The 24838-nt window shown below is 36.4% G+C and overlaps 3 protein-coding genes across 4 annotated transcripts in view; 2 read left to right on the top strand and 1 right to left on the bottom strand.

The window, feature by feature from the left end:
• Positions 1-323: 323 nt before the first annotated feature.
• Positions 324-1684, top strand: LOC123313330 (mRNA turnover protein 4 homolog). Its single transcript, XM_044898177.1, has 4 exons — positions 324-476; positions 650-894; positions 975-1194; positions 1275-1684. The coding sequence occupies exons 1-4, from the start codon at positions 449-451 to the stop codon at positions 1433-1435; spliced, it is 654 nt and encodes a 217-aa protein (XP_044754112.1). The 5' UTR covers positions 324-448; the 3' UTR covers positions 1436-1684.
• Positions 1685-4612: 2928 nt separating this feature from the next.
• LOC123313689 (neuropeptide F receptor) overlaps positions 4613-24838 on the top strand; it is a 42145-nt gene continuing 21919 nt past the window's right edge. The window contains exons 1-2 of the mRNA XM_044898666.1: positions 4613-4804; positions 23602-23904. Coding sequence (XP_044754601.1) covers positions 23689-23904 — 216 coding nt within the window. The 5' untranslated portion in view covers positions 4613-4804; positions 23602-23688. The remainder of the gene's footprint in view (positions 4805-23601; positions 23905-24838) is intronic.
• On the bottom strand, positions 13959-17301 carry LOC123313688 (protein disulfide-isomerase A3-like). Of its 2 annotated transcripts, none has more exons than XM_044898665.1 (4): positions 17167-17301; positions 14769-16050; positions 14386-14520; positions 13959-14160 (listed from the first exon to the last, which is right to left on the bottom strand). In XM_044898665.1, exons 2-4 carry the CDS (start codon positions 15978-15980, stop codon positions 14050-14052), a joined length of 1458 nt encoding a protein of 485 aa, XP_044754600.1. In that variant the 5' UTR covers positions 15981-16050; positions 17167-17301; the 3' UTR covers positions 13959-14049. The 2 variants fall into 2 exon arrangements, with proteins under 2 accessions (XP_044754600.1, XP_044754598.1); XM_044898663.1 differs by lacking the exon at positions 17167-17301 and adding an exon at positions 16989-17160.

The raw sequence follows: 24838 nt of genomic DNA, 5'->3' as shown, positions 1-24838 counted from the left end.
AATGATAAATATAGCTTGGTCGAGTTAAACCAAGGAAATGTGGTTTGAATGGTTTTTCTCATTTTGGAAATAGGTATGAAGTTTATTTTGGAGCGCATACAGGATGTTCAAAAAAAGTTGTCGATTATCCAGTCTGTGGTTATCTTTCAAGTTTGTTAGAACTCAAGTAAGCTTTTCATATTTTGCGTGAATCAGCTAAGGGTTCATATTGAAAATGAAATGACACGTTTAATCAAAGAGGAAGGTTCATTTCTTTATACATGACGAATTTTTTTGAACGCAGGGGAAATGTCACATTCGTACTAACCTCATTAAAGAAGACTTGGAAAAATTTTCCTCTGTGCTCACATCAGCATCTCAAATATTCTGTACTTCGATTGACACTTCAACTTAACCTTTATTTCTCACGTGTTTTGAATCTTAGTTTATATTGTGAAAATCAGTGAAAATGCCGCGATCAAAAAGAGATAAGAAAAGTAAGTATTAAATATTGAATAGAAGCCTACTTCTACTCCTCTATCCACTATGTAATTACCAAGCTCATTATGTTGTTCATATATTTTTAAATTGAATTATCAAGTCAGTTCAGTTAGATTATTGCTCACACTGCATTATTTGAAATGTATTAAACATATACATATATTTACAGTTTCTTTGACCAAAACGAGCAAAAAAGGAGTGGCTCTTAAACAACGGATCATTGACGATATAAGAAGTTGTGTAGAAAAGTTTGAAAACATTTATGTGTTCACTTTTACTAACATCCGAAATAACACTTTCAAGGAAATTAGGGATAGTTGGAAACCCAGCAGATTCTTCTTTGGTAAAAACAGAGTAATTGGAGTAGGTTTAGGGAGGACGGTAGAAGAAGAAGTTGAAGATGGCCTACACAAGGTAAATTTTGATGACATATCATTGAATTACATCCTGAAGGTCTACGATATGTTTCAATTTTTAACTGCTTTTGTTTATAGGTTAGTAAATGTTTGAAGGGAGAGAGAGCGTTACTTTTTACTGATTGTACTAAAGAAGAAGTATTAGATTGGTTTAAAAACCACAAATATGATGAGTTTGCAAGAGCTGGCAATATTGCCCCAAAAAGTGTCGTTTTAGAAGAAGGACCACTTGAACAATTCTCACATGCAATGGAACCATATCTTAGAAAACTAGGATTGCCAACAAAGTTGGACAAAGGTGAATATTTCTCAGTTCAGATACATCATCTTAATTTAAATCAGTTTCTCTCGTTTACTATGATAATTTTTTGATTTCAGGTGTTGTAACTCTGATCAAAAGTTATGAGGTATGTGCTGAAGGTTGTGTTCTCACATCTGAACAAGCAAAAATTTTGGAGCTCCTGGACATAAGAATGGCTACTTTCCAAATGTGTCTCAAAGCACATTGGAGTAAAAAAAATGGTTTTGAAAAGCTATAAGTTTATCAATTCTTCAAACAGATGTTCTCATTACCAACAATTATCACTGGAAAATTATTTATGGAATTGCATTATCTAGAGAGATTCCGCTTCTTCTATTGAAACAACATGAAGAATGAAAAATAAAAATTTTGAATGTACTGGTCCAAAGTGACTACAAATCGTTAATGTAATTTATTCAATATTAATAAATGTACATAGTAGGTGAAGTTACAGAAAACTTTTTTGAATAAAAAACTTCAAAGAGAATAGCGTTGTTTTCTTCTACTACTTCTCAATTTTTTCTACAAACTCAATTTTTTATGAGTGCAGTTATCATTGTAGCTTTCTACAAAAGTGTACGGAAAATTTCATGAAAAAGGTCATTATTCCGATATTGCCGTTAGATGGCGCTCTATTTCAGAATAATGCTCGTTTTTTTTGTCTTTTGACTGGGTAAATATTAATCAAAATCAAAATGGATTGAACAACACACATTTTCAAACAAAGTTTTCAATATTTGACTTATAGGGTAGTCACCAATTTTTGCAATGAAATAAGCTGTTAGATTGGATCTCACATCATTTGGATGGAGGAGTAAAAAAAGTTATAGTTTACCTTTTTGAAGGCTGTTCTCAATTCATGGATATATTTCTTTGACAAAAAATCGTTATCCATTTAAGGCGGACCATACAAGTATGAAGAGTAATTTCTCCTGAATAAATAATATGAAATGATGGAAAAACTTTATTATCTCCACTAAACAGAAGCCTTAAAACATCGCTTGTATAAATTGAGCAGCCACGATAACATCTTTATAAAGTGAAAATTTCGTGGAAGACGTTGTTTGTCCCGAAAACTCGTTTTCCTTGTTTGGTTGAATGATAGAGCGTCTGATAAAAGCAAGCTCCTCAGAAAAGTTGAACGAATAGAACTTTGTTGGCTTTGTAATCCATTTGTTAAGAAGAATTACGCAAATATAACTTTTAAATCTTTTTTTTTTACGATATCTGAAATTCTACGAGGTCATAAACTTAACTGCAAATAAAAGATTATCTACAACTCGGCGAAATTTATTTCTTCATTAGAATTAGAATGCTTTTTGTCTGGAACAGTTGAAATTTTATGGGCGTCTGGTCGAAGAGATTTTGAAATCTCATAATCAAGATTCAGACATAAGAGCATGTCTAAGATTTAGGCGCATCTTCTAGGTATAGAGCTACCAATACGAATAAGACGGGATATCTTCAAAACATTACAATTTTTTGGGCTGTTTATTCTTGCTAAAGAGAATCAAATCATACTGTTGAATTCTCCCGCAGTAGATATTTTAGGGAATTGTTTCCGCTCTAATCTGATCCATATTAAATTCACGTTTCTATTGCTACGAATTCTTCATGTGTAGCTAATACGATAATTTGATCTATGAATTCCTGTGGAAATTCCCTACGTGAATGTGGAAAGAGTATATCGATTTTCACCCTGCAGTTTATTAGATTCCCTGGACATCGGACAGCATAGGGTCCCCAACTTTATTCCATAAATTAGACGAGATTTATTTGTGTTTAGCTTGTCTTCTACCAAATGAATTGACCCATACATTTATCAGCTCCGTTCAACTCTTTTCGATGGAAGAAAATTGATTCGGTATGAGCACGAAGAGGTAATATTGTCATTACCTATGTGTATCTCGAGAATTAGTAATTATGTCACGTACCTACTGCCACATTTCTCCTACTATAATACGTGATATACATCATGTTATAACGGCTTCTCGTACCTCAGCAAATACCATTTTCGTACGAAAATGATAGAGAAGGAGTTCAGCATTTTGATTTACTTTTCCTAATAACGAAACTTTGGAAAACAAGACGCAACAATTCATAAACAATCCAGAAATGGTTACTTTTTGAGACACTCGATCGCCTTTGAAGGCAGAAAGTTGGAGTAGTAGAATAAAAATAAAACATTGGAACTTTGGAAGTTTCCACAAAAAACGTGCGAAAAAATTAGGTGATCCTTGATGGTTTTTTCCAGATTTATGTCTACGCATCTTTCGATTCCAAGCATGAAAAACACTGTATACCATTTAATTCTTCCCTTTCACATGGCATTTGGTTGAAGTTCTTCTCAATTGAGAGCTTAATTTTTTAATCATAATAACATCACTAGATAGTTTTGATGATGAGACGTAGGTACTTAATTGCTTAAAGAGTACCCTAGATATTCTGAGGATGCCTTCATGGGCCACCCTATCTCACTGGATGTAGATGAGTGATAAATCTGTGATCACCTCAAGTACTTTCGTTGGGCACATTAATTCTCATAGTTCTAGCAAAGAGGAGAGATAACTAGAACCTCTTTGGTTCTAGTGATACAAGCACAGGCAAGCCATTGTACCTCTTGTGCTGGTCTACTCGAGTAGACCAGAATTTTGTAACCCTGGTTTGCTAAAGCAGATCTGCTTTAGCAAACCATAATACTGCCCCTCACAATCATGACGTAGATCCATTGCAGTAATTTAGGGTTACAAAATTAGTGAATCACAAGAGGAACCCTGAAATTTACCCTTTACTAGCACTAGTGTGGTGTTTTGAGAGGAATGGTTTGATGACCTCACTTTTCCTCGTCGTCAACACCTCGTACATTCATTTTATTATGGTATCATTCAGTCCTCGTCTTACAAGTGCTTTTCTGACAGACACGAGTGTTGTATTGTCAAAGGCCCCAGTTATATGTTTAGGAAGAAGCATATTGTGTTTTCTTTGTTGTTCAGAGTCTTCTGGATGACTTCAGTCAGCTGATAGAGAGCTGTCTCTGTTGAGCGACCAGGCATGTATGTATAATGTATGCTGACATTTCTGAAGTGGTGCTTTCTCCAAATTCTCCGTTCTTACGTAGTTAGCGACGACTTTCTCCATAGTTTCAAGGAAAAACGAAGCTGGGCAAGTGGGTCTTGAAGATCGAGGATCAGTCTCCTTTTTTCTCCTGTTTTCTATGTTTACTATGATGGTATATCATCACCCTTTCGAAACAGGGACAGATTAATCCCTCTGGAATACTTAATTTTAATTATTGACGAAACTCATTCGAATCTCATTACGTTCGGTAAAGGAACGCTCGACCGAGACGTAACCCACACCGCTAACGAGGCGAGACGTGCGTCGGGACGCGTGCCGTCGCTTAAAAGCAACAACTGTCGGTCCGCGCGCGTCAGTCACGGTAAAGACGCGCTTGGCGCGACGCTGGATCGAAAAGGACGACGCTTGGCGTTGATTCAAACTTTCCGCGGATTCGCGAGCGGTCTTTTGCGGTTTTGACGGTCGATTGGGTTGTCGAATTGCCGGGATACGGTGTCGACAGGATGTTTTGTCGTGTGGTTAAGGGGAGGTGAGTTGAAATTGGGTCGAAAATTACGAAAAGCTGAAACTATATGAAAAAATAGTCGTGCGCCAGAACCGTCACTTTGGAAGATTCGAAACTTGTTGTTATACTGACATTTGAACCATAAAAATGTTGGAAATTTCAAACAAAAGTTCATTATTTTCCAATTTTTACGTTTACAATCGAAATAGAAGAAAAAATTCAGACCTGAGTGAGTTTCGAACCTGACTAGTTATAGAAACATCCCCTTTGAGGTTAGATCTAAACCTCTGCGCCTCACGCAAACTGTTGTACAGGGTGTACACAATTCTTTGTCTACTAGGAAAACTATAAGAGCAAGAAGAAAACAAATGACACATTCTGGAGCTCTTTTTTCTTGATAAATCTAAATCTGAAAACAGAATCGGCCTATCATTTCTAGATTTTGAGTTGTGAACAACTCGTTCTAGAAAATCATTATGAAATTCTGGAGTCCTTTTTTTAAGAGTAATTTGAACATGATTTCATAAAATTTGTCTCTTATTTCGAATATAATTCGAATCTGCAGAATTGATTTTTTCCAAAATCACTTTCCATAGCTATATTCTATAGCTAGGAAATTTGAAGAACTCAGCATCATGCCCTATCTGAATATTGGATTAAACGTGCAATTATAACTTTGTATACTTTGCTTTTGCAGAGCGTGAAACTCATTTGAAAGCAATAAATTTCCTTAAATTTTACGATTTCACATAAAATGGTATAAACTATACACGATCAATGATTGTCGACATGTATTTTCTGAACTCGAAATATGTCTACCAATATTTCACGTTTGTATATCAAGCTGAAATGCTATCTGTAAGCATACTAACAATAGCAAATCCTGAGTAAGAGGATATTTGGAAAACTAGACGAAATTTATGGGTGGCTTCAAGATTTATTATGGGATATTTCTTTTAGGCGTCATTGATAGATGTTTGACGAATGAGATCCTTTTGTTTGTGGATTCTTTTTATTTTTTCACAAATACGAAAATTTTGGTAGATTTATGAAATCATTGGGATTGGAAGAATAATGGCAGATATAAGTGGAACTGCTAGTCTGATAAATATCTATATTCTTTCTCTATTTTGTTAATTTCTTCTTTTTTGTGATTACAAAGTTTTCGACTCAGTCCATTTTTCTGAAAGGCTTTCGAGATGGTGAATCAAATGACTGATGAACCATCTGAATTTTTGAAGAGGCAGCTACTCTGTTCACTTTGGTCGCTAACATGTTGTCGGTAGTCCCATTTTTTTCTTTGAAGTGGAATGCTTTGTTTTTCGTCAATTTTTCTTAGGATAACGTTTTCTGAAGGCTCTTTCAAAGAATACAAATTTCGTTCAAAAATGTGGCGATTTTGAATAATTGTAGCAATTCAAACTATGGATAATTGATGTCGTTTATGATTACTAGTACTATTAAAGCGTCGTCCTATGCAGACAATGCTAGTGTGCGGAAATATTTAGAGTCGGATTAAATCTGCAACAAATACATCCTACATTCGAGTGGTTGTGTGTATTTACGAGGGAAATGTCATGTGTTTATTCGGTGAAAATCATTAATAAATAAAGAGCAGTATACTCTTCCTATCGAGTTGGAAAATAGCCAATTTATGCGGACTAATAACCTATTCTGATATGAGGTGAGCTTGTTCGTGAAATTGTTCCGAAACAAATAGAGAAAGTAGGTAGTTGTTTCGAACATAGCTTATCATCTATTCAGAAAAAATTCAGTTGAGTTTAGTACTATTTCCGCACAATATAAATATATGAATTCAACCTTAATTTTCCTCATTTACTCTAATCAGTCGTACAAATAACAATGAATAGTCTTTATTACCCATAACCTTGTGCATTCGTCAATTGTTTCACATAAAGTTCATGAATTTCTCGCTTTTAATTCCCGAAATATTGAAGTATGTACTTATTTAGTTTGAAACAGTGACACAATATTATTATTTTGTAATTGCAGTAAGGAATAATTTGAGTTTAGGCAATTTCTTTTTATACGTCAAATTAAAGATTAACTTGTAAATAAATAAAAAATCTTTGCGTCAAATCAAGGTAAAGGATAAATCAGAAATGAATAAATGAATAATTGCACATGTACCGTAATCAAACATTAATGACATTCGATATGCATGTAGCGGAAAGTTGGACTCGTCTTTCGAAAATGCTGCGGTTTCCGGAAAATGGAAATACGATGCGGAAATGGACGCTAATCAACTTTTCCAGAAACCTAATAAACCGCTAATCAAACCGAACAGATTTACGCCACCTACATCTGTCACTATCTGTCGAGCTTGTTTTGAACACTCTCTGTAATTTGGTCCTTTCGTTGGCGGTTTACTCTAGCGCGGATTGCTCCCAGGATGGAAATCCGAAACCATAAATTGATAGGCACGTCCTGATTTGCTCGATGTTGTGCAGTAAAACGTTCATGATAAGGAAAACCTCTTTTTCCCAATAGCTTCCATCATATACCACCGATAAATACGACGTCACTGAAGCGGTTTTCAATCTGTGCCTTTTCGTACAAATTCCGCTAAAACTAATCCAAACCCTACACAGATTATCGTCATTAAAAAGGAGATTAATTATTTTCTTTTTGAACTTCCTAAACGTGGAAACCAACGATTGTTTTGTTGGCATTAAAAGAAACGTGGGAGGAGTTGTGACTGATCTGTTTGATCTGATTCTCATTCTTCTTGAATTGTTGGAGTTTTATAATTTCATTCCAATTATAATTCACTTTTGGGGGATCGTATATATGCCGGTATTGTGGGGATTTTTTGTGTGTGCCACTTCAAAGGATCCTCCAATTAGGCGACGTATGGGAGGATTCCTTGCCAACAGGTGAAAACCGGCAAATTGGTACATGCAAAGGCGTATTCTGGAATAACAGAGGTCTAGATGGAATTTGATATTCCACCAATATATCAAGTAGATGGGTTCGAATGAAAATAATACTTACTATGTGAAAAATCAAGAGTTTATTTCATTCTTTCATCTGAAAGATCATTTGAACTTTGAGGAACTGTAGCAGCCAGAAAAAAGTCACTGAACATTTGCTGACTTTTTCGGTGATAGATTGATCCTTTGCGAATGCAAAAATCCAATTTTCATTCACCTACCGCAAACAGTTTAGATTTCATGATTTTTTACGTGAAGGTTCAAAATTTCGAATTTTCCATAGACCATAAGTTGAAAAATAAATTTTTAAAAAAATATCTGTTTGCATATTCGTTATCTACGCCCTCGAATTAGTCGACAGTATCAATTTGGTTTCGATCGGAGACCAAAAATATTTTTCAAAAAATCGCAATTTTTTCCATGCTTATATGTATGGAAAATTTGAAAAATTTTTGATCTCCCCAATTTTCACCAAAATTGGACCATTTACTAAATCGAGGGCGTAGATCACGAATATGCAAACAGAATTTTGCTGCAAGGATTATTAGTCAAGTTATGGTGGATGGAAAATTCGAAAGAAGCTAGTTGTCATTTTTAACACATGATTGATTTTACTTAATTTGATTCTTCTATTTATATGTACTGCATCGACCCGGGTCATTTTACTGCCTAATTCGAGGTCCTAGATCTCGAATATGCAATTAGATTACTCCTAGGATCAGTATTTTAGGTAATAAATCACTTTTAGTGGAAAATTTCGGAAAAATTGGTCAACTTCGAGGAGCTCTAGCAGCCAGAAAAAAGGCACTGGACGTATGCTGATTTTTTCGATGATAGATTGATCCTTCGCGAATAGAAAAATCCAATTATAATTCACCTACCGCGAACAGTTTAGATTTAACGATTTTTTCCGCGAAGGTCCAAAATTTCGAATTTTTCATCGACCATAACTTGAAAAATAAATTAAAAAAAAAATATCTGTTTGCACATTCGTTATCTACGCCCTCGAATTAGTCAACAGTATCAATTTGGTTCCGATCGGAGACCAAAAATATTTTTCAAAAATTCGCAATTTTTTCCATGCATATGTATGGAAAATTTGAAAAATTTTCGATCTCCCCGATTTCCACCAAAATTGGACTATTTACTAAGTCGAAGGCGTAGATCACGAATACGCAAACAGAATTTTGCTGAAAGGATTATTTGTCAAGTTATGGTGGATGGAAAATTCGAAAGAAGACAGTTGTCATTTAACACATGATTGATGATTTTACTTAATTTGATTCTTCTACTTATATCTACTGCATCGACCCGGGTCATTTTGCTGCCTAATTCGAGGTCGTAGATCACGAATATGCAATTAGATTTCTTCTAGGATCAGTATTTTAGGTAATAAATCACTTTTAGTGGAAAATTTCGGAAAAATTCGTCAATTTTGAGGAGCTCTAGCAGCCAGAAAAAAGGCACTGGACGTATGCTGGTTTTTTTAGAGGATACATTGATCCTTTGCGGATAGAAAAATCCAATTTTGATTCAGTTACCGCGAACAGTTTAGATTTTATGATTTTTTCCGCGAAGGTTTAAAATTTCGAATTTTCCTCCGACCATAGATTGAAAAATAAATTTTTAAGAAAATATCTGTTTGCATATTCGTTATCTACGCCCTCGAATTAGTCAACAGTATCAATTTGGTTCCGATCGGAGACCAAAAATATTTTTCAAAAAATCGCAATTTTTTCCATGCATATGTATGGAAAATTTGAAAAATTTTCGATCTCCCCGATTTCCACCAAAATTGGACTATTTACTAAGTCGAAGGCGTAGATCACGAATACGCAAACAGAATTTTGCTGAAAGGATTATTTGTCAAGTTATGGTCGATGGAAAATTCTAAACAAGAGAGTTGTCATTATAGCACATGATTGATGATTGTAGGTACTCAATTGCATCCTTCTACGTATAGTTTCTAAAGGCTATAAAAAATGTTAGAATTCAAAATTGAAAAATGTGAGAAATAATAATGAATATAAATTATAATAAGAGAGGAGAAAGTGAACAAAAACCCATCTAATAGATAAAAATTCTTATTGGATGATCTCATCTCTGTATATTTCCACGAAGAGAGAACCTAATCAAAACCCTGTTTGTACAGGGATCAGACGTTAACATTATTGTGTGCAATCCCTAATCCTGCATAAGTCACAGTAGAAAGCAGCTCCTTCATTACACATTCAATCATCGCCATCAAATATAATATTCCACGTGGTGGGTGGTGACGCTATCAGCATCGAGTTTTATATTAATCCCCGGTATTACTGACTACATATAATGCATTAGTGGAGATTAACTTGTGTATTTTTGTTATCCGGTAGGATAATAAATTTCCTAAAATAGATACGGGAATGTATATCGGCATATCTATATCATATTTAATCAATCGATTAAGTCTTAAGTGTAAACGCATTCTGGCATACATCAACCCGACCAATTTCTGGAAACCATCAGGTCTTAACGACGTGGGTACGTTCCCGGATTCCGAATTGGAATTTCGAAGGAAGTGATGCATTATGATGGAGTTGTTCGCCGTTATCGAGTTTGTAACTTGAGGACGAACCTGAGGTGCTCCGGTTTGGTCTGTGTTCCATTCCAGTCGGATTAGACAGTTTCTGGGTTAACTCTTAACTCAATACGTCGTCGAATGTCAGCGGATTTCCACATGGATTATTGGACGAAATCGCTCTGGGGGATGAACGTCAAAAAGCGAGTTGCAGGATGGGATGTTGACAGCGACAACATCCAAATACACTACTCACAAGAGTAAGGGATATCGTATTCAATCGTTTTTAAAAGTATGTAATCTTGGAGAAAATCGCTGTAAAATCATTTAAAACTCAATAACAACTCGAATCGATCCAATAAAAATCAGTATGAGAGATTTCGTCAATCTGGTCGCCTTTTTTCTGAAGTTTGGTTCTTTGCATATGCTTCATGAATGTTCGTATTTTGAAATGAAGTCAGTTTATCAACGGCTTCGATTTGAAACGAGTTTCCTGAAAATGACAAGACGTAAATTAACAAACGCTGAGGCCAATAGGGCTATCGGAATGCTACAGAGTGGCCTAACTCAGGTTGTTGTAGCGGAAAGGATCCAACTCAGCCAAAGTGTGATATCTCGACTTTGGAATTGGTTCAGGGAGACAGGTTCCGTGTTGGAAAGACCAAGGCTTGGTGGGCGACGAAAAACAACATCTGCTCAGGATCGTTTCATCGCCGTTTCGGCGAGAAGAAACCCAACATCTACGTGTAGAATGCTGCGGAATACTCTTCAAAATGCAGATGGGGTCCAAGTTTCCAACGAAACCATCAGACGACGTTTGAGAGAAGTGAATCTAGGATCTAGACGTCCATTAAGAGAGGAGTTCCATTAACACGTGACCATAAGCGTCAAAGACTGGAATGGGCAAGGCAACATATTAATTGGAACGATCAATGGCGTAGTGTCCTTTTCACTGATGAATCCAGATATGGACGATTTTCAGATTCTCGAAGAATAAGGGTATGGACAATCCCACGCATACCCCGTAATCGTCGCTATGTCCAAGAAGTCCATTCATTCCGAGGCGGTAGTGCTATGGTATGGGCCGGGATATGTTTCAAGGGGCGCACAGATCTACACATTTATCCTGGGAATATGACCGCCTAACACTATAGGGAACATATCATTGACAATGTTGTGCCAAATTTTCACGCTGCTATTGGTGAAACTTTTCAATTTCTAGACGATAACACTAGAGCGCACTGTGCAGCCATAGTTGAGAATGCGCGCGAGGAGCTTGGTATTCCACATTTACCAATACCTCCGCACTCACCAGATTTGAATTGCATAGAACATGCATGGGATATGCTCCAAAGAAGATTAGATAATCATCAACCTACCCCAGAATCCTTAAATGATCTGAGAGAGCTTCTGCCCCGTTTATGGAACCAAATTCCTCAAGAAATGTTCAACAACCTCGTGTGTAGTATGCAAAGAAGATGTTAAGCTGTTATTGATGCTCGTGGAGGCCATACATTGTATTGATAGCCTTAAAATGCTTGAATTCTCTGGGAAGAAAATTTCGTTATTTTACTCGATTTTTCTTAACCCTGTATACGCTGCGGACCCACAGGCTAAAATTAATTTGCAACTTGAAATCTTATTTTAAGTATATTTTTTTTGCAATTCAAGTCAATATCCCTAACTCATGTGGAGCAGTTTAATTCGAGTCGCAATAGTTCGGAAACCTTTCTACATTGACGTATGTGTGTACTAATCAAGAATGTGTGGAGGTTTAACCGTATCTCCCTAATTCCATTCCTTACCCCTTAATTCATATCCATGTCTCCGGCAATTAGTTCACCGCGTGATTAATGCCAAGCTCGTAAGTTTGTTAATGTGTGGAATAGCTAGAATTCGCTTCAAATTGCCTGGATACTCCCTCAACCCTTTATCAGTGTACGCTCGGAGGAGTAGTTTTTAGTTTTGTGGGTCGCATACCCAAATTTGAACTGCACGAAACTATTGTGGGTTACTGTTGCAATTCTTCCCAGACAGAATAATATGGCGTGATACACGAGGATAGCATATTTCAGAGGTCAACAAAACATGACTAGAAATTACCCTCGGAAAAGCTGCTTTGTTTTGGTGGAAAATCACTCACTCATTTTGCATCTTTGATTCATCAGTTGTCTTTTGTTGATACCTACCTGGAAATGTTCAGGCAGTTACTAATAGTAATTTTCATCTTGTCCTTACAAGATCCAAAGATTAGGATCTCAATACCAGCTGCATAATTCGACGTATTTTCGCTAAAGCATAATAAATTTACCAAACGAGGTGAAGTCTATATCAAAAATCTGATGTTACTATACTTCATTCAAATTTATTTTAGCAGTCGGTTGGCCATGAAATAATTTTCTCAAGTTTTTGTAACTAGAACGAAGTTAAGTTGGCACTCATGAAATGTCGTTAATGTCATAACCAAAGATTATAGAGTATCTCTAGAGTTCTCTATAATCTTTGGTCATAACGCCGTTGCCACAACTAATATCAATTTATATTACGAAAATGCCGAAAGTGATTGAAAAAAGAAACAGGGTTTCAGGAAGTGCTATTTAGAATTCAGTTCCGCTCATTCAAATAGTTATACCCTGATATTCTTAAATCCACAATACGTCAGACGGTAGCGAACATATTCAATGTAAGAGAATTTATATAATGTTTCATCTGAATCTAAACGACATATATTTCAGCTGGATATTTCCACAATCAGAAAGATTGTAAATGAAGAGGATGACAAAGAATTTCCTTCTATTGAGAGACCCAAAAAAGTGGTGGCATTCGAGAATTTTATGTTTGAGTGAATTAATGCGAAAAGTTTACTACAGGATTTTCGATAAATGTCATCGGAGAATAAGTTCCCTAAAATGGATTTTTCTATTTTTCATTTGACTTGTCCTATACAATGTAAATGTCTTAAGGTACTAATAAATACCTATTATTATTACGATTCGACATTGTGATAAAATACGTAATAACAGAAACTTTTACGTAGAACGGGCAACATAGCGTTGAACAAACAAAAATGTTTTGACAAGCTTCATAACCCCACATTTTCATACTATACAGAGTGAAATGTGTCAAATTTCCATGGCCAACCGACTGCTAAAATAAAAGTGAATGAAGTATACTTGATATAGGCTCTGTTTAGTACAAAAGTTTCGATTATTTTCAGTGATTATCGCCAACCGATCAGCATTTGGCTAAATGGTGGAATTTTACAATAGCAAAACCACCCAAGCGGTGATAATAGTAATTGCTTCATTCCAAATGCCATTCACTATATTCCAATCACACCGTTTGATATTCCCATCCATTACAATACACTATAAGTTCTGGAGTACTGCAATTACAACCCATTACACAATATTACACGTATTTGGCCTAACTTCCGATGAATATTGAATCGTTCGGTCAGTTTGGGGCCTTTAACACAGGAGTTTCTATTCTTGACATTGTAATGTCAAATTAGGAAAATGCATAGTTAAAAACTTGAAAAATTAAGGTAATTTGTGTATGAAGAGATTATTCTGCAGAATATTTTTATGTGTAGTAACAACCTATGCCTACTGAAGTATTAAAATAGTCATTATCTTCGATAAGGGATCTCTAACGTTGTTGTTTTATCATTCAAAATTTATTTCAACCTATGAACTCATGCAGTTTTGTCCTATGAAGATAAAAAACTAAATCAAAACATTAATGAGAGAAAAACATTAAAGCTCAGTCTTGACTCCCTTCAAATTACCATCCCTATCGTAGTTCTTAAGCTCAGAAGAAGAATGTCTGGCAATGAATTTGATGAAATCCTCCATTGAACGATCACCCTGTGAAAGAATCCAATGCATCAGAAACATCTCATAAATTGATTAGTTATTGAATTTGAATATCCTTATTAGTTTGAAGAATATCTTCAAGAACATTGAAATCTTCATCATTGTAAATATTTGTGTTCATTGCAAACCTAAAGAAATATTTGTTTGTTCTCTTAACGATCTTAGCCTATCTTGTATATCGATAGGGTTTGTTACTTTTGAAGGGAAGTTACTCACCTTGTACAAAATGGGGCTCATACGATTGTCCTTGGTTGACCAGTAAATCGTAGGATAACCTGTTGGTGTGTACGCCACTGGTACGTCATTTTCTGTACCATCTATCTCAACGAATGTGATGTTTTCATCGCACATCTAGAATTTTTATTGGGAAAATGATACAGGTAATACAGACTCTTCATCACTAATGATAATTTGTAAGGATAATACATGTACCAAACACAAAATATCAACGATAGGAAGGTTTAAATAGTTGACAGAAAAATATATTGAGTGACAAGAAATAAGAACACCCAGAAATAGTTGAAAAATTCCTGTGTTGCTTCTCCACGATCTATTACCCTAATTTTTTTTTAAACCAATTGGGAAAAAGGGTCACTTACCAATTTTGCCAACTTCCTGTAAGTAGGTTGGAGCTTTTTGCAATGACCACACCATTCAGCGTAAATCTTCACCATAGTATCGTTGGAATTCCTTACGACAATATCGTAAAACGTCGATCCAACTGCTACAACAATATAAGAATCATTCTTCTCGGGAGGTTTCTGAGACTTCAGATAAGGGTTGACCGATTTGTGCAGGATTTTGTGCAGGAAAGTATCGAAGGTCTCCACCGAAAAATTATCGCTCAATATGAACTTTTCGTTCGATTCCAAAACGACAACAATTATCGGTTTATCGCTGGTCAGATACTGCACGCCCAAATCTCTCAGATCGTCGTTGAACTCGTCCTTTGAGCTGATGGCAAAATTGAATTTATCCTTGTATTTCGTTGCTATTTTGAGGATTCTATTCCTCCAGTAATTCGTCAATTTGGCATTGTTTCCGTAGTCGATGTTATAGTAGGCGGTAACAAGTGGGAAATTGAATTCATTCTTGTTGGAGAAAGTCCTGAGTCCGACCAAACCGTGGTAGTTCTTCAAGATGAAATCTTCAATCGAAGATGCGGATTCATCGCCAGCGTATTCAACGAAGTGTTCTTCGAATTTGTTCCATAGTTTCGGGAGTCTGTAAACCTTTATCCAGACGTGTTCGTCTGGAGTATGACGATACAGGAATCTGATCTTCTTTCTCAGTTTCTCTGCTAATTCGAAGAACGTAGATTCCAGGTCGGATCCTTCCTTCAAATTACCAACTACAGAAACCCTCTTTTCCTGCTTCAAAGCGCCCTCCAGATCCCTGAAATCCAGCAACATTTGTGCCACAGGCGATGATTCTATCCTCATGAAATCGACTATTTCATCCACTTCTCTGCTTCCTTCGAATTTTCCGTATTCTTTACCTTTCAGGAACGACTTGAGAATCGGGAAACCACCAATGTGATACCTATCACAAGTCGATTTACCTTCGTTTTCGCAGTTAACTGTTAAGATTGAAACGGGCTGAGGAAATTCTTGCATTTTGGAGTCGATTTCTGGTAGTTTCACCATGAGTTTTCTACACTGGCCACACCAAGGGGCGTGGAAAATGACCAGGGCCATTTGGTACTTGGCGATTTCATCCGAGAAATTTTCATCGGTTAATTCTCTTATTTCTGCATGGGATACTGGGAGTACTCCAAGGGTTAATATGAGGTATATCGAATGTCTAATCATAATTGACAGTGTTGGAAGTTTCTATGAGTTTTCATCAGTTTCCATGGCTTGTTATTTCGGGTGATTCATTCTGGAATTAAAGTTTTTCACTAGGATACTTGAAAACTTTCTAAGAAGATTTCTCATTTTGATCTAGGGTCCCCAGTCTAGGAATAAGGGTCTATTTATGCATGATTGTTTTTGTTGTAGTCTCCATTTCAGTCTCAGAATAGTCTCAGTCATTGTTTTATGATTTAACGATCAGAAGAAATGCATAAGTTATATTTAATTGTTTGATTAAGACAGTGACAATGAGAGTGATGAAAATGCATAGATAGAACCCTTATCCTAATATGGAAAGACCTAATAAAGTTGTATGCAATAGGGTAGGGAATCCGATGAAATGAAGTGCATATCCCCAAGAAAAGATAAGAAAAACTACCTACTGCGTATATTGAATATGATATCCTGAAACGTTTTCTCACATTCCCACCTTCATATACTTATATTCGGGGAATTGAAAAATCTGAGTCTTCCTTCATTCTGCTCTCGACAAAGGGAAAACTTAATATTTTATTTCTCGGAAATCTTTGTGTTCGCAACCCGGGAAAGCTTACTTTTTCCTATTGGGGATCGATTCGATCTGTGAGGGTTGAATTAAATATAACACATAAAACTCCGATTGAATTTCCGATGGATTTTCTTCACGCCCTCGTTACTCTCGAGGTTTTATTGGTGGGAGTTTTCCGGAGTTTCAGATATTACCTACAGTTCTCTGGTTTTGCGATTTATCTATATCTACAAGATCCTAGGATAGAAGACACTTAAAAATACATAATATATGGTGGTGTTTTCTCGTGGTTATGCAAATCAATAGGGGATAGTCTCAAAATACACTGCTCAACAATTGATGGAAAATACTATCGATTTATTTTAGAAATATAGTCGATACCCATCAATTGTTGAGCAGTTTACATTGGGATATTTGTTCTAATTGATTATATGAATAATTGAATTGATTCCACTCACATGTAGTAATACTATGAGAAGCTTTCTGTTCAATACTAGTTGCACTTAAATCAGGCTGAGTATTCCTATATTTTTCAACATTGAATTGGATATGGACCACATTGAGATTGTTTCGAATCGATATTAGTAGAAGAAGTTGTGACTATCATTGTTGTAGTGCACTGAATGGATCTCTTACCTCGATTTCTTTTATCACCGGAAATTTTTTCAAAAATAAACAAATCACGGAACTCGTGCTTTGGAATCATAAGGAACAATAAACCATTAACCTCACAATAGAAAAGATAAGGCTCTTTCAATGAGTTCTGTGACCAAATTAATGTAGAATACGTGAGTAACAATTGGTTCGAACAAAACTGATTATTCAATAGTTTAAATGCGTTTTTCGCACTGATTGGTTGAGTGGGAAAATGAATTGGAAGTGGAGCAAAAAAAAACACTCTGTTCTTATACCCGAACAGTGATTTTGAAAAAGATGAAAAGGCAAATTTCCAAGTTAAGCCTTTCCCAACTTTCATAACTGAATAGATGGCCCTAACAGATTTTTTCTTTCTGTTTCTATTTCGATGTCTCCCAGGTTTTTCTTCAGTGGATTCCTCGTCCTTGAAAATCCTTCACATTCTGTAAAAACTGATGGTCCGCTTCAGCAGTTCGTTAATTGCAATAGAAAACTAACTCCCTCTATATTAATGCTGGGCCATCTGTCAAACAGGCAAAATCCGGCTTAATTTTTTCATTTCCAGAAGGAAAGTATACCGGTGCAGCCATTTCGTATCGTTAAAACTCGCATAAATCACTTCAGTCTCTGTTCTTTTCCCTCTGGTCGTTTTTTTCGCTTCCCATCCTGTCAAATATTTCATAGAACGACCACTCGCAAATCCCCAATTTTTCTACTTCCTTCAATTTATGTGAGGATATGCCGTTTCGGCTTAGCTGATCTGAAATTTTCATGCCGGAAATCAGATATTTCAGGTTTGTTCATTTCGCAATATTCTTTTTATCCATGGCTGAAAATTCCGCTATAATTTCCTCTAGACTTTATATCAACCTGTAACGTGTTCATTTTGTAGATTCAATTCTTTCAAACATCTCGTTAATGAAAAAATTGTGGGAGGGAAGGAAATTTTTGAATTGAAAGGGCTTTCTAAGGGTTCAACAATTTTCAAGAAATTCAAATATGTGTTTTATGTTTAGTGGTTCCAAAGACATTGTGGTCTAGTAAAAAGTGTTTATATTTGACTGGAAATCACTCTACTTCAATAAAATCAATCAGCAATCAGGACTACATGAGGAAAATTTTATTGTATGAAATTTCTGATGGACAGTACTGTGCGACAATCAATCTCAATTTGAATCACTCCAAGTTCCACTTATGTATCCGTAGAATGCAATTATCAGTATGATAGACAACGTTAACATTCCGATATTATAGAGTAGACCAAGCGCGCAGGACATCCTAACATGTAATTTTTAAATTTTTCACCAGCTCTTCGTCTTCCCTTGGATCTCGATACCCTTTAGACCTTTTTCTTTCGACATGTTTTATATTCATCGATGCTTGTACCTCACGTAATACACTAGAGCTCCAAGTAACATGAGTATAATCAGAAAATGATAAAGATTGCACTGTTCACTACATAATTCAGGAGATCTGGATCTTCTAGTCTGCGTCATAAGTTGGTAGTGGTGTCAGATTTGACAGCAGATGATCGTTGATCTTTTTCGAATCACAGAAATGAATTACTCCACAAAAATAAGAATATCTTTAGGTTGGCACTAGTAGTAGATTTTGCACTCATCAATAATTCTTGAAATTACCGCAGTGAGAAGGACATTAATATGAGAAATTGCAAATTATTAACCTTTTTTAAGCCTGCAGACTCCACCATTTCTCTATTATATTCCCCTTTATACACTCAGCAGCAGAACTGATTAAATTTAGTGATTTGCCAAATGTTTTTCTGCACCCTGATTCCCCTCACCACAGTTGCTTTTTCATTTTGAAGGAATGTTAGCAGGAAAAGCCTGTACATTAATCACGTCCCTTAACAACATCCCTTAAACGTGTTTTTCACGAATTCTGCGTAGAGGTACCTATACGAGATCTCCCTCACACCTTCATTTCCATAAGAAGTGACAAATTGATGTCATCAATTTCAACGAAGAATTCCCATTAGATTGGTCCGCCACCATCACAGACAACCTACGGAGAATTTTCATCTCTTCATTTCCTCTCATTCCTCATCGCATCGATCTCCCGGAAGTGGGGGTCCAATATATAAAATTGAGATGCGAAATTGTGCTCTGAACCGTTTTCAGGCAGTTATTCGATATTTGCTGAAATATTGACTGGATAGTTTGGATTTATGCGCTGAACGTCTATTGAAAATTTCCATTCTCAATGATTCACACTGCTGAAGGTGACGCTGATGAAAGGGATGACTTGGAGGAGGTAGGTGCATTTGGTGGAGATTTATCGAAATTGGGCAGACGAAAAGATTCAGTATCTATCTGAGAAGTGCCATCAATATCTCCGAAGATATTTCGCAAGTCTGTCGTATCTTAGGTCAGAAAATTTGTACCTGAAATCGATCTCTGTTACTTTTTCACAGTGAATAATCTTTTACTGCTTATTGTTTCCAATCTGTACTTTTTCATGAGAGTAGATCAGTTTTGACATATGTGTTTAACAATCTTCTTTTAGTAGGACCTGGTGTCTCAAAAAGGTCAGAAAGCGTTACTGTTTAGGTTTTCTCTATGTTGAATTGCATCATGTTTTATGATAGTGAGGTATTGATATGAAGAATCAGTGACAAAGATGAGATGAAGGTGAACCAGAGCGTTTATCACAATACGGTTAATTTTGGTTTAGACTCAATATCGACAAAACCAAAATCCTGGTAAGTCCGCCAGAAAGCTTCAAACAGATATCAGCCTGGAGAATGAAACTCTAGAAGAGGTCGAGCAGTTCAAATACTTGGGAAGCCTCATAAATACTAGGGCTAACCTAGACACAACCGTATCTATTCGGCATCACGGGCATTCTGGAAGCTAAAGGACATAGTATTTCAAAATCACGACCTCAATCTGAAGACCAAGACAGCTGTTTACAAAGCAGTGGTCCTCCCAACGCTTCTTTACGGAAGCGAAAGCTGGACTCCCTACAGGCGACATATTAAACAGCTTGTACAAACGCAACAACGTCATTTAAGACAGATAATGCACATCAGATGGTTCCACAAAGTTTCGAACGCAGAAGTCTTGCAACTCGCGAGTTGTACAACAATTGAAACTCAAGTAACGAGGGATGCAAGACACAAAACTTCCAAAAATAGCTCTGCATGACGAATTCACAGAGGGAGCTCGGAAACCAGGAGGCCAGTATAAGGATATACCACATCAATCCGTAAAATCAGTTAATGCCAATCATAACTGGGAACAACTAGCGTTGGACAGGTCACAGTGGAGGTCTTTGGTACACAGTTATAATGGAGACTCGAGAAGGATACAGCGACGGCCAGATCTGGTTGGTGACTATCCATGCCCGGAGGGTGGAAGGATCTGTAGGTCACGGTTGGGTCTCTTCAGTCACAGGAGGACACACTAGCGATTAGCCCTAAGAAATTATAAGTCTGTTCGCACCTTTATTTATTTATTTTTTTATTTTTTTTTGTCTTTTTGTAGAATTATTCCCAGTAATGGTATACAGCAATGAATGAATGAATTTTGGTTTATGAATAGGTCGAGTTTTGTATGAAAATAACTCGCCTATTTTATTCTCAGTACATTTGGTTTCTTATTCCACATTCTTGCTACCAGAACTGTGGAGAAAAGTGAAAAAAACAGTGGTTAAAATAATGTCCCTTCCATCGTGAAAGATCTCCTTGGAACTTTACGGATTAAAACAAAATTTTACTATTGTGGGACTCGGAAAATTTCTCATGGGACCTTCATTCATTTTCTTGAGAAATTTGTCATCCCAATATTTGAAAGAAGGAGGGATGTTGAAATAATGTCGAAATTAGCTGAGATACCTGGTGAACCACTGCTGAGAAGCCAGGAATTTCCCATTGTTTTCATTCTGTTGGATTCGAAAGACTCCTCCTACCTTGGATTTTCCACTGACATTCTTTCTACAAAACGAAGAGAGGTAAGAAAGTAAAATGAATGCCACGTTCAGGCTTCCACGAGGAAGACATTTAAAATTTAGGGTCCCATTTTATAGTTCGCCAGAGAAATGCAGATATGTCTCCGTGCCACTGAAATAAAATTCCTTTTTGTGCGAGACATTCGATTCCTTCCTTAAAAGCACGCCAGTTCGTCCTAATGGCCGTATCATTTCATTTACGTTTTGTGCTCTTTATTTACCTACCCAGAATTCTTGCGATGCTGGGAGAGATCCGTCTGCTTGAAAAATATTTTTCATCGTGGCATTGTATCCAAGCTAATGGTTTCCGAAGTCCTTGGATCATGAAATACCGATTTCGCGGTTGTCATAACAAGTTGGGTGTAATATCGGTGAATCTTTTTTATGGCTGCAAATGGATGTCTCCACTTGGGTTCAGCGAACCATTCAGCTCATTCCCGATCTGAGGTTTCATTCAGAGGATATTTTCACTTTGATCATGAGGCATGCTTGATATAATAAGGATTGGTTTAGAAGGACAACATTTTTCGATGTGAATATCAACAAATGTGAGGATCTGAATAAATCAAGCCACCCAACAAGCTTCCCCTAAGGGATTGCAGTTCCAACTTCACTGATACTGCTTGACTACGGTTCATCCGATATTACCAAACGTTTGGTCATCTGTCTGCAGATACTACCATGTCCAATGGTCTTTGGAGCTGACCTCTATTTTGTCAAGGCTTGAAAAACTTGTTAGAACAATACGCTAAACTGTTGAATCCACTGACATACGGTCAAAGAGTATCAAGTTGATTTTATCCGATATACAATAACTCAAAGACAGAGCCCACTGGAGCGTTATACCTCATATAACATGGCTTCACGTTAAGTCTATCGGCTTATTTCCGTACACACAAGACTTAACAGGGATTCTGACAGAAGCAAATAGAGGGACGTCGTTTGTTTTCATTTTAGCATGGTTTCTCCTGTGTTCGAATTTCATTTCTTTATACAGAGCCATGAAAACATCTTATAGCCACAGTTTCCAAGAGGAATTTCAAGATACCTTTTGTAGTTTTCTTTCGAGCTTTGCACATACGTTAATATTCTAAAACTATCTCTCTGCTATGAAGAACAACAGAGTATATACAAAAATCTTCATTAATAATGATTTGTTCATCGATAACATCCTTTTCCACTCTTTTTTCTCTTGTTGCAAGAATACGTAATGGGTTAGAAATCGGGAAATAAGGATGGCCTTGGTGGGAGATCATCGATATGGACTTAAATAAAACCAATAACTTAACCTTGATGCAGAGAAGACACTGTGCAATTTCCGCATCAATCCTGTAATCGACAGCTACCTATCTGTTGAATTCTCAAATTACCTTGAATGAAAATGGGGTTTTACCATACGATTTTTCAATATGCTCACTGTTAGTTTACCTATTGAAAGGGTAGTATAAATACCCGTCTATGCTTTAACATTTGGATTAATTTACCCTCATCACATAAATACCAACCAGCTTCATCCCCTACGAGGGGAAAAGTGTACACGAACATTGTTAACCAATTAGGTCCTGTGAAGTTTTCCAATTAAGTACTGCAATAAGCCCCATTTTACCGGATTTTATCCCATTTTTCTGTCCTCCGATAAACGAGAACTGCGATGTGAATGACTGAGTTCGTTTTTGGACATTTTCAAAGGGTTTCCGTATAATGGTGCATCAGGATTGAAACAAACATTGCATTTCTGAGAAAAAACATCTCAATTTTTAAATGAAATCTTTCGAAAAAATTTGAGCAATGTTCCAGAATGTATGGATTAGATTCATCTGATTTGATTGATAATCTTGACGCAACCAGCTGAAACGATGATGCTTGGGGTTAATTTACTTTGTAATCAGTTTAGTTACATTATGATTTTGGGGTAATCATAACAGACTGCTCTCATTTTCTGCTGACAGAGTTATTATCACATCACAATAGAACGTAGAAATGAGAGACGTGATACAGATTACTCTGACGTAGTTTGTGGACCAACCGAAGCAATTAATTCAGCGGAGAAATGTGAGGTATTATATTTCTGCTTTCATACCAGCTAGGGTGGAATTCTTATATTCGTAGCAAACTTTCCAATTGATCAAATCTAGGTGTATTTTCACATAAGGTATTATAGATTCCACTCGTTGGATTTGGAGTTGGAAATTGAGTTCAAAATACTGAAAAATATCAGCGCTTCCGATATCTAGTGGAACATAAATATCCCTAACAGCCTACGTTATAGTAAGGTTCAATGATATGGGGAGAAAGCTATAAACCGATTTATATCATATAATAACACGTTAGCGTCGAAGGTTCCAAAATAACAAGCAATATATTGAGCGATTTATGTCTAATAACTTCATTTCAGCAGGAACTAGAGACCTGTTAATAATGGCTTCATTTTGCTGCAAACGACTCATCATTATCCTTCTTTTTCAGATATGAATCGGAGTCCGAGTTGAATCCGTACCATCCCAATCATCACTCTGTCACTTTTCATCCAGAAAGTTGGTAGAGTGCCAACAAATGAAGACCTATCAGATTGCCCAATCTAGCGCGATGTCGAACGAGAGTTATTATAAGGAATTAGAGGAGATAAATGCTGATAGGATTGTCAACGAGAGCAAACTTCTACTGGAGAAATACGTGAGGAACAGAGCAATAGATGAACCAGCCTACACGACTCTTATCGTCATGTATGGCATCCTGATCGTTGTTGGTGCTCTTGGGAATACTTTGGTGGTATGCATACCTCAATTTTCTATTTTTCCAATATACATTGCACTTCAGCAGATTTTTTCATTATTTCCTCACAACCTTGTCGGAGCTAGCAACTCATAAACGATCATCCTTCATTATTGAAAATAAATATAGCTAACAAACAAAACGAATATCAGTCCATCAAGAGTTTGTGTACTTATCACTCACCAACACCCACTCCTAAAGCATATAGGATATTAAGCTTTGATGGAGTTCGGAAAATGTGAGAGAAGTGGACGAATATTACGAGTTATTATACGGAGGGATATGATGAAAAAATCCCCGGAAGAAGATTAGGATTGTCGTTAAATACTCATAAGAAAATATCAGATGTAATTTCGTAGTATTTTTCCAAGAAGAAATTGGAAATGTGCTTGATAAAAGAGATTCCTCTCATAGGCGGTGTGATTTTACACCGTGTAATATTCAAATATGTACAGGATGAATCGTTGACTCTTACAAATACACTGCGCAAAAAAATTAACGCACATTCTGAAAATCTCAATTTTAATGAAAGTTAACTCTACATTGACTTTATAACTTATTTCTTATGTTCTCTCGGGAAGGTTTTGAACGAAACAAGACACATTAAATGGAAGAAAAATTCAGGATTTCACCAAATCTTATGTGAAAGAAGAGAAATGAACAATTTTCAAAATACTGAAATGCTGATAAGTGATTTAATACTTGGTATTTCCACCCCTTGCGTTAATTACAGCTCGGCAACGAAGGTTCATACTCAAAATGAGTGATCTCAAAATGTTCTGATCTAATCCTTCCCAGATTTCTCCGAGTTGGATTCCTAAGTCATTAAGAGTAGCTGGATGATTTTCTGAACTTCTCAGCCTTCTATTGAGGTTGTCCCAAACCTGCTCAATGGACTTCTTGCTGGCCATTCCATTCGAGAGACTTCAAC

This window comes from Coccinella septempunctata, chromosome 5, assembly GCF_907165205.1.
Source record: "Coccinella septempunctata chromosome 5, icCocSept1.1, whole genome shotgun sequence".
NCBI lineage: Eukaryota > Metazoa > Arthropoda > Insecta > Coleoptera > Coccinellidae > Coccinella > Coccinella septempunctata.
The sequence above is the reverse complement of the archived record's forward strand: the minus strand, read 5'-3'. Positions and strand labels throughout refer to the sequence as shown.